This window comes from Lontra canadensis, unplaced genomic scaffold (assembly GCF_010015895.1).
Source record: "Lontra canadensis isolate GAN:19392208 unplaced genomic scaffold, GSC_riverotter_1.0 scaffold63, whole genome shotgun sequence".
NCBI lineage: Eukaryota > Metazoa > Chordata > Mammalia > Carnivora > Mustelidae > Lontra > Lontra canadensis.
Window position 1 is genome coordinate 12,509,789 of NW_022631057.1, and position 10,098 is coordinate 12,519,886.

The window sequence follows — 10,098 nt, forward strand, 5'->3', positions numbered from 1 at the left end:
GAACAGATGAGTTATCTGCTGAAGAGAAGGGGAACAGGAAGAAGAAACCTCTAGTTACAGCCGCTGTGACTCTTGCTGTATACAAACCCAGGCCTGGAATAACTGACTTTTGAAAGCCGTGAACCAGCTGCCTTTTCTTATAGGGAAATGGCTGTAGCTCACTTGGAAATTATGAGAGGAGAACTTCCCAGAACTTCTAGAGTTTCCTGTCCATCATTTATTTTATTTTATTTATTAATTTATTTAGTAGATGATTATGAGAAAGCTGTCAGCCCCTGAGGAGGGGACAGCCTGTGTCTCAGAGATGGATAGGATGGAGCACAGGGTAGGAACCAGATAACTAGTCTGTCTGACTGGCAGCTCCCACGGTTGGGCGACGGCCAGGCACACCTGGTCCCACAGAGATGGTCCAGGTATGGGGAAGGGCAGGGTTGGGAGGGCTTCTGGGGAGGTACGGGTCTCTGGGAATGGACTGTGGGAACGGATGAGCTCCCTTTGAGTCTCCCCGGATTGATGCTTTGCCAGTGAATGAAGACACTGCCTGAGGCTCACATCTGTTGTTGCTTACCTCAGGCAAGCAGGAGAACCCCTGGGCTGTGTGCTGCCCCTTGGGGCGCTTGGATGGAATCAAGGTCCAGTTCTAGGGCCCGAAGGGCATGCAGGGAAAGGGTGGCTCCCTCATGCCACCGGAGAGAGTAGAAGGCTGTCCTTGATGGCTTTGTTGGTGACATGGTACCCCTGGGTCCTGAGTTCTCTGGGGCCTGACCCACACTGATCTGATGAACCATGGACGAATGTTTCACAGGTTCTGTAATTTATGGGCCTTGGTTTGGCAGCTGCCACCCTGGCCCTCATGGACTGGCATGGAATTTCAGTGATCGTTATGGGAGTGGCAGAAGCGCCGTCCTAGAGTGCCCTGTGGTGGATTGAGAAAAACATGGGCTCCACACTTGGATGGACTCTGTTCCAGGCTCTACTCAGATGCTTACTAGCAGTGGGACCACAAGTGTGTTCTGTAACCTCTCTAGGCCTCAGCTTTGTAATCTGTGAAATGGGAGTGACGGAGGTGGTACGGGAGACAGGGTATGTGAAAGACGGAGCACAGCGCTGGTACCATTAGATCTCTGAGGAAGAGGACTGGAGCAGACAGGCCAAGGGAAGAAGCTGGGATGGAAAAGGGGTCTTGGCTTATCTCCATGCAGAGGGGTGGGGGGTGGGCGTTGGGAGGCCACACCAGCTCCCTGTGGCAGCCTCAGAGTCCGACATGTTATCTGCTGTGTGAGGTTGGAGAGTGAGAGGAGGAAGCGCAGGCATCATGCTGAGCGTGCCCTCACCTCCCACAGCTTGCTGACTGCTGCCTGGGGGGACTGTGGGGACAGGCTCCAGTGGGCGGGGCCTTTGTGTTCCAACGGGTGCTGGTGTCCTGACAGGATGACTGTGGAATCCTCCAGCTGAGCCACACCCCTCCAGGAAGGTGCTGGATGGGGGCAGGGAGGCAGCCAGGAGAACACAGGGATCCCACCTCTCTGGGCCTCAGTTTCCTCATTTGCCAAAGGAGAATCCTGACTCGAGTCTTGAGTCTGCTCGGTTTCTAAAATCAGATGAATTCTGGGCGGGTTTTTACCAACTTATTTGTTTGCCCAAACCATGGCTCCCGCATCCCCGGCCACACACGGGCAGCCTGAAGACATCATCAGGAAGGTGGGCGGTGGTGAAGAGGAGGGAAAGCAAGGAACTGATCAGGGGACGGAGTCGCTTAGACCCCAGAACTCACCCTGCAGCATGAAGAACGATGACCTCCATCCCCTTCCTCAGCCTTCTTCTTCCCTCAGGCTTCCCTGCGGGTGGCCGGCGGGCACAGGGGAACCCCTGAGAAGAACACAGCAGAACAGCCTGGAATTTCCTTGTAGGTCTCCACCTGCAGAGTTAGGGCTTTAGGCAAGTGACTGAGCTCCTCTGAGCCCCAGTCGTCTCACCTGAAAATGTAGGTAATAATCTCCACCTCACAGCGTCTTGGTTCGTGAGGATTAAAGGAGACGGTGCGCGCCATATTCTGGCACAGGGGAGGTGCCAAGTGGAGGCTGGTTGTCCCCATGCCCCGGGAGAGGAGGCCAAGTCTCTCAGTTATTGTAGAGGGACAACCCCTGGCTCCTTCCGGTTCACTCATGCATTTGACAAATACATAAAGTTGACCCCTTGAGCAACTTGGGGGTTGGGGGCTCTGACCCCCTGCACGGTCAAAAACCTGAGGCTAGCTTTTGGCAGCTCCCAGACGTAACCGCTAATAACAGTCTGCTGTTGCCCAGAAGACTTAACAAATAACATGAACAGTCGATGAACACAGCTTTGCATGTCATATGCGTTTTACGCTGCACTCTTACACTAAAGTAAGCCAGAGAAAAGAAAATGTTATTAGGAAAATCATAACGAGCGGCACCTGGGTGGCTCAGTTGGTTGAACGTCGACTCTTGATTTCGGCTCAGGTCATGATCTCGAGGTGGCAGGATTGAGCCCTGAGCCTGGCATTTCTCTATTCCCACAGCATCTAAATGCAGTCTTTCCCCTAGTAACCCTAAGTAGGCAAATGCTGTTCTGCTGATGGACCGAATTCATCATCCGTGCCTGTGTGCTGGGCACGTTCATATTAGTTTCTCAGTGAGCCCGAGGGGTAGGCCTTGGTCCCACTTCACAGGTGAGGAGACTTGGAGATTTAAGTCACTGACCTGGAGCCGCTGGGCTTCCCAGGGGCACCACTGGGATTTGATCTCTGATTCTTCTCACCCTGTACCCAGGAGATTAGTTTTCACTGTGGGACTGGTGCTCCCTTCTTCTTGGTCAGGGAGGTCTTTGGGAGGGTGTGGTCCTCCCCTTTCTCATAATGAACACCGCTGCGTACCCACTCTCACTTCTGCGTCTGTTTCAGAATGTCTGTAAACCTGCCGAGGAGGCCACGCAGCAGCCGCCCACACTGCAGGAGATCAAGCAGAAGATTGACAGCTACAACACCCGGGAGAAGAACTGTCTGGGCATGAAGCTGGTGCGTGCGGGGGGCCTGCCCGCCTGCCCCCACCCGGCCCCCGCCGCCTCTTCCACTGGGGCTCCTCTGTTCTCCCTCTGGATTCTGGGGCCGCCCCTCCCCTTTCTTCAGTCCTGGGGAGGCCTCGGGGTTTGTGGGAGGCTGTCAGCCCCCCACCCCCCGACACCGCTCCCGTGTGCTGCAGGGAAAAAGAATGGGCTTTAGAATAAGATCCAGGTCCATCTCTGGCTCTTCCCCTTTTCCCGCTTTGGGAAACCCTTTTAACCTCCCTGGGCTTTGGCGTAAAATAGAGATATTAATGCCCATTAGTCAGAGCTGTTGTGGGAATTAAGTACGGTACAAAGACCTCAATAACTGGTATCACTTGGCCCCCAGGAAGGCTTCATAAGAGGGAGTTCCCAGCTCCTGTCCTCTCCCTTTTCCTGTGTCCCGGGGAAGCTTCCGGGGAAGCTTCCGGAGACTGTGCAGAGCTCTGAGGGGAGGCGCCAACTCTGCCGGGCTCCCAAAGGCCGTTGGCAGCCAGAAAGGGAGAAGGTAGAAGATACCTGCCCCCTGCTGGTTCCTGCTAGCAAATGGCTCTCTGGGGCTTCAGCCCAATGGGGCACTAGAAAACCCAGTCTCCCCTGGTCCTGGGTTTAAGCCTTGCAGGCTGCTGGGTTTTGGAAAGAGATGCAGAAGGAAATGTAGTGGGCTCATTTTCCAAGGACCTCATTACGGAGCTTTCCTCCTCCTCCCTGGTTTGGAGGGACAAACTAGAGAGGCCACTCCAGACCCTGCCTCCTAGGAACAGGGACTCAGCAAAGGTAGGGGACTGGGGGCAGGGAGCCTGAGCCCTGGGAGGGCAAGCCAGAGTAGCTCCTCCTGTCCTCTCTGGTTGCTGGATACTGCAAGCCTTTTCCTGGCCTTATGCAGGGTGGGCAGGGGGACATTGTCTCTGCCCTCCAGCACCCCCAGGTCGGCAGAGACAGGAACAACTTGGGGAGACAGGTCGGGGGCTGACTGGGATAGCCCTGCTATTAGGAAAGGCCTCTGCAAACCGCGTCTCCCCCACCCCCACCCTGACCCAGCCTGCGGCAGTGGCTCAGAGTGGCAGATGCGATCATGCAAGATAGACCCGAGTTGACCCATAGCACATCCCCTGCTCTGCAGAGTGAAGATGGCACCTACACGGGTTTCATCAAAGTGCATTTGAAACTCCGGCGGCCGGTGACAGTGCCTGCTGGCATCCGGCCCCAGTCCATCTATGACGCCATCAAGGAAGTGGACCTGGCGGCTACCACAGACAAGCGGACGTCCTTCTACCTGCCGCTCGATGCCATCAAGCAGCTACACATCAGCAGCACCACCACGGTCAGTGAGGTCATCCAGGGGCTGCTCAAGAAGTTCATGGTTGTGGACAATCCCCAGAAGTTTGCACTTTTTAAGCGGATACACAAGGACGGGCAAGGTATGCAAGGGCGAGCTTCCCATCAGAAACCATCTCCCCCACTAAAGGCCTGGCAGACTTGGTGTGGAGGAGGACTGGGCTTCCCTGGGGCACCACTGTCCAGCCACGTGGCAGAGAGCTGGCTGGGAAGCTCATGCCTGCTCCCTGCGCCCCTCACTTTATATGTGACTACAGGAAAACCACACCCTGGGCTCCCACTTCCTTATCTGTGGAAGGGGAGAGAAACCGCCCACCTTTCCTAATCTTTTGGGGAGGTGATGCGAATGGGAATATGCTTCAAACTCTGGGCAGACACCAAAGATAAAAGGGCATTCCCTATTCATGTCAGGTTCATTTCATTAGGTTGAAAGGATGGTTACTTCCGGTCATGACCTTCCCATGTCTGCATTTCCGGGTCTGTCCCACCCTCACTGAGTCCCTGACCCTCTTTTCCGAGACGCGCCTCCAGGTCCCTCTCTTGCTTTGCAGTGCTCTTCCAGAAACTCTCTATTGCCGATTGCCCTCTCTACCTGCGCTTGCTCGCTGGGCCTGACAATGATGTCCTCAGCTTCGTGCTCAAGGAGAATGAAACTGGAGAGGTGGAGGTGGGTCTGGGCCCCTTTGCGCGGTGCAAAAGCCCAGACCTCAGGGCACCCTGGCTGGGTGCTGGCGGGCGTCGTCCTCACCACTGGCATGCGTTGGGGCCATGCGGCAGCCTCGGAGGCAGCTGGGAAAATGTCCTGGGGAAGTTGAGCCCGGGGAAGTGCTGGGCTGCGGAGTTCAGTGTCTAAAGCCGGGATTGTAAGCATCCTGGGGGAGCAAGTCGGGGCCTGTGTCTGGCAAGGCCTGTGGAAAGAAAGGATTTCGTGTGCCTTTTTTTTTTTTTTTTTTTTTTTTCCTGAAAAGCCGGGGTAGAGGGACACTGAGAAAGGCCCATGTACCAGCCGGGGTTGTTTTGCTCCAGGATGGTCTGAGGTCCAGCCAGCTCCATCTCTGGCCTCCACTGGATACAGAGATTTTGGAGCCATTTGTCTCTTCCTGGTTCGTAAAAACTGGCCCTTTTCCTCAAAGCGCTGCTCATCAGAGTCCAATCCGGTGGCACGGAGTCGGGTGAAATCAGGCTGGTGCTCCCTGTGGCCTGGGATCCTGGGGCTCAGGAATCACTGAGGAGTCACCGAGGCCAGGTGTTTGCCACTCTGTACTCAGTGGAGGCCTAGGGTTTGGGGGAGCAGTCTCCCAGGTCATTCGGTGGTCTGGGGGATCCAGGCAGGTCGGGGCCCTGTCCCTTCTCCCTGCTTCAGTCAGGCAGCTCTGCCTCATATGATTTACACGTTAGAGTGCGTAAGCGTTTGTTCAGGAAAAAGTACTCTGCTGACAGTGTTTGGACACTGCTGGCCCAGTGTAGACCTCTGGGGCCTGGGAGTTTAGAGACCAGGCCCTAATTCCCTTTCTGCTGCCGCCAGCTCTGTACCCACAGCTGTATCTCCTCCTGTCTGTGGACTTCAGTCTTCTCCATTATGCAATGGGGGGATTAAACTAGATAAACCTTATGTGCTCAAAATCCCTGGCTCCACGGATGGTGGGGGAATTGGTGAGGGGTGGGGGCGAGGGGTTGGGGGCTCTGTTCCTGGGTCAGTCTGAGAGTGGTCAGGTCCCACTGGGGCAGGCCAGGGCCAACAGGGCTGTCCGGAGCTTTCTGGGTTCTGGGTTCCCATTATCTGCTCTGCCAGCCAAGGGAGGCAGGGACCCTCATTCCATGGCAGATGAGCTAAGCAGACAGAAGGGCACAGTGATGTGCCCAAGGTCACGTGGTGCTGTTGGGCTGAAACCCCTTCTCTGGAGACCAAGCCCAGCTCTCCTCCACCTGCCTCTTGAGGGCCTGCACACTGAGAGCCTTTCGCTCAGCACCCCCAAAATGGACATCCGGACAGGCCAGCAGGGGCCTGGGCAGCCCCAGTATCACTGTTCAGACCTTATCTGCCACACAGAAAATATCAGATGGTTGATTCTCCAAATAAAACATGACATGAGATGTCAGGATTTGAAATCTGGTGGCTGGTAACACAGGAAACCCAAGCTTTCTCCACGGCAGTGGTCTACTCGGTAGTAAGCCCTGTGTAAGCTGTGTGCAGATGGAGGCAGCGGGGGTTGGGGGCCCCTCAGGTCGTGCGGCTTCTGACCTGTCTCCTGTTCCTTTCTCCCCCATCGCACTCGCGGCTCACAGTGGGACGCCTTCTCCATCCCCGAGCTCCAGAACTTCCTAACGATCTTGGAAAAGGAGGAGCAGGACAAAATCCAACAAGTGCAGAAGAAGTATGACAAGTTTAGGCAGAAACTGGAGGAGGCCTTAAGAGAATCCCAAGGCAAACCTGGCTAACCGGTCCTGCTTCCTCTTCTTCTGGTGCCCATGGATTTCTTTTTATTATTAATTATTATTTTGCAACAGACACTTTTTCTCAGGACACCTGTGGCGGGTGCATCTGTGCCCCCCTCCCCCTCTGGGCAGTTCCAGATGTGGCACGAAATCTCTGAGGGACACGTGTGCTCGCCGGCTGGGCCCCACCTGCCTCACGCTGCCAAGGAGCGGGACCCCAGGGGGAGAGAAGAGCCTCAGACCTCAGCGTGGTCCTCGAGCTCTTTGTAAGCCAACCAGCTGCCTCTGTCATCCCCAAACTGGAACTGTTTGCACCAGCCGGCAAAGGAAAGAAGAAAGGTTTCAGAGCTGTATGTTCTTTCTCTGGCTTTCATTCTTCCTCAATCTCTTATTTGCCACTCATAGACCTTTATTTATGAGTCAAAAATTATAGTATATTCCTTGAGCAGGTCTGGGCTAAGCCCCCGAAAGTAAGATAATGCTCGTAAGAGGATTGCCCCTCACTGTCCCAAGGTGCCCGTTGTTCATGCTCAAGGGAAGGTCATAAAGCCACTGGCCCCAGATGCTCAGGTAGGGAGCCCCAAAGCTGAGGCCGGCTCAGAGATTTCCAGAGAAGCTGCAGCCTGCCTCAGCCCTCATCGCTCAAGTCTGCACCCATGGAAACCCAAAGGCATATCTATTTGCGTGTGTATGATGCCTCGTCACGTCTTTGTCAACAAGTGTTTGTTTTTGAGTTACAACTTGGGAGTTTCATATTGCCTTCATCCTCATGTGTTTCCACAAAGGGAAACCAGCCATTTACCAATTTTAATGTCTCCTGCTGAGTACGGAAATCAGGCAGTTGGAGAAAGCCAAAAAGCGTTGCAGAGAAATGTGTCCAACTTGTCCTCTGCCTTCCCCCAGCTGGAGAGCCGGGGAGGGCTTGGCTGCCCTGCTTTTCCCACTTGGCCTTCCGCACTGCCTCTTCCCTCCCCAGGGGCATGCTGGGGTCTCCAGGTGCTGCTGGAGGAGCTGCCTTGAGGACAGATGGGGAAACCTCCCAACTCAGCCCACGTGGAGTCCTTTGTGCTCTGAAGCCCAGGCCAGCCCAAGGCGTTGTGCTCTGTGAGCTTGCGGGCTGGCCTCCGGCTGATCTCAGTGCCTTTTTGTTTTCAGAGAGAGACAGGAGCAGGGTGTACTTGCTTTGCTGCTGGCTTGCTCCTGCCAGGAAGGGGACAGCGGTGGTGTGGGAGGCAAGGCCAGGAGAGCCCTCCAGCCGAGAACGGGGCAAGAGTCACAGACCTCCTTCCCCTCTAAGGTCTTGGGCTTTGACTCCCAGGAAGTGATGTTAAACCACATGGATGGGGTGGATGAGGTCCCCAACCTACATCTGTACCGGCTCTTGTTCGGGTGCAAAATGAAAAATAAACTAGCCAAGCAACTGAAGCAAGTGGCCAGGCTGCAGACAGTCCCTTGAGAGGGAGGAGGACTTTTCACGGTCAAAGCAGGGCCGGCTTTCCAGTCCAGCCTTGGAGAGATCCCTTCTTCACTCTCCTCTGCCTTCCCAGGTCCTTCTTGGGTTGGGTTGAGCCCCAGCTTCTTCGTGTAGCCTCAGAAGTCCCTTCCCTGACCCTTGCTGTGTCCACACTGCCCCCAATCCCAGAAGGAATGCTGACCCCAAGTCATACGAACTGTGTGTAGTCTTCAGAGCTGCAAAACCAAGACAAGCTAGCAGCTCAAAAAGAGTGTTTAGGTTCCCCAGAACCCTGGTTCTCTGCCATCTCATGCTCAGCCTTATTGCTTCCCTCCCTGAAAAAAAACTCTCTCTCCCTGCTGTGTATTAAAGGGAGCGGGTAGAGAGTCCTTTTCCTTCATGCTGCATGTCCTTAACATTAAAGGAAGGCACGGCTCCTGCTGCAGCCACCGTGAATGCTGCTGAGAACCTCCCTCTGATGGGGGTGGCTATTTTATTTTTGAGAAGGAAAATAAAGTCATGTATATATATACATAAAGGCATATAGCTATATATAAAGAGATAGGGGTGTTTATGAAATGAGAAAATTCTGGGAAAATTCTGACTTTATCTAAAGCACAGTTAGACCCAGGACCCATGCTGAGGTCCGAGCCTCGGCGAACAGTCTGTATAAAGTATCCCTTCCCCCAGAGGTGGGTATGACTGCTGGTAGTGCCTTCTATCCTTGTGTTGCCCTGTGTGTATGTGTTTGTTTTGAGGATATTTTCCTTTTAAATGTCTTTCTTATATGGATTTTAAAAAATGTAATAAAAGCTTGTTGCAAAAATGACCCAGTCTGGAGCCCTCTTCTTTGTCCTTTATCATCTCCTGGAAACTGGGAGCCAGGGGAGAGCGTGGGAACGGAGAAGAGCACGTAATTCTGGGGAAAGTCAGATTTTCTTCTGCCAGCGAGCAGAGGAATGAAGGCTGCTCTTCAAAGAATCTTGAGAAAACTGTCCAAGTGCACGGGCTGGAAGGCACTGCCCAGGTGCCTGGCTGCTGTGCTGTCCCACAGAGCAGGAGAGGAAAGGGGATGTATTCTAGAAGGGGATCCTGAGTGAGAAAAGAGGAGGGGCTTTCTGGAGCTAAGCATCGGGACAGACTACTGAGGTAGATGATGATTCTTCTACTTCTGGAATTATTTAAAGACAGGATGTATCTGTGAGAGTTTAAGGTCATCTAACCTAGAGGAGGAAGGCTAGATGAGGCGAGTAAAACAGTCCTTTCACATTAGCATTATTTGACTTCCATCAGGGGAGGGGCTCTGTCATCACGGAAATAACCACGCAGCGTTATTAAGAAGAAACCGCTGCCCACCTTCTGGTAGGGACACGTGCACTGAACGAGGGCCCTCGGGCCACAGAGGCTGGTCAGAGGGAGACAGCTCACTCCCTACCTCCCTGGCGGAGAGAACATTCCATCCAATAGACATTCCTAAAATTATCCGAGAACGGGGCACCTCTGTAACATCTGTTCGCCTAGACTTCCAAGAAGTAGGTCTTTCAATAACTTCGCCAAAACCTGGACATGAACCGGTTTCTGCTTTTCACTGCAACCCATTTGGTAACATTATGGGAGTAAGTTCAAAGTTCTGAATTTGACTTTGAAAGAGACTGCTGGGCCTAGCAGAGAAAAAAAAAAAAATCCATTCAACAGCCTAACCTTCGCCAGCCTTCTTACACATGCCTATGGTGCTCCCAGGAGGAGAGGGAAGGTGAGTCAGCACAAATGGGTAATTGTTACTGGAAAAACCTTTCAAAACGCAGGTC

General features: G+C 53.8%; 1 protein-coding gene across 2 annotated transcripts in view; it reads left to right on the forward strand.

Annotated features, from left to right (window-relative positions):
* RASSF5 (Ras association domain family member 5) overlaps nucleotides 1-7,059 on the forward strand; it is a 62,156-nt gene extending 55,097 nt beyond the window's left edge. For both annotated transcript variants that reach the window (XM_032878492.1, XM_032878493.1), the window contains 4 exons: nucleotides 2,924-3,037; nucleotides 4,187-4,484; nucleotides 4,953-5,068; nucleotides 6,688-7,059. In XM_032878492.1, coding sequence (XP_032734383.1) covers nucleotides 2,924-3,037; nucleotides 4,187-4,484; nucleotides 4,953-5,068; nucleotides 6,688-6,840 — 681 coding nt within the window. In that variant the 3' untranslated portion in view covers nucleotides 6,841-7,059. The remainder of the gene's footprint in view (nucleotides 1-2,923; nucleotides 3,038-4,186; nucleotides 4,485-4,952; nucleotides 5,069-6,687) is intronic.
* The last annotated feature ends 3,039 nt before the right edge of the window (nucleotides 7,060-10,098 follow it).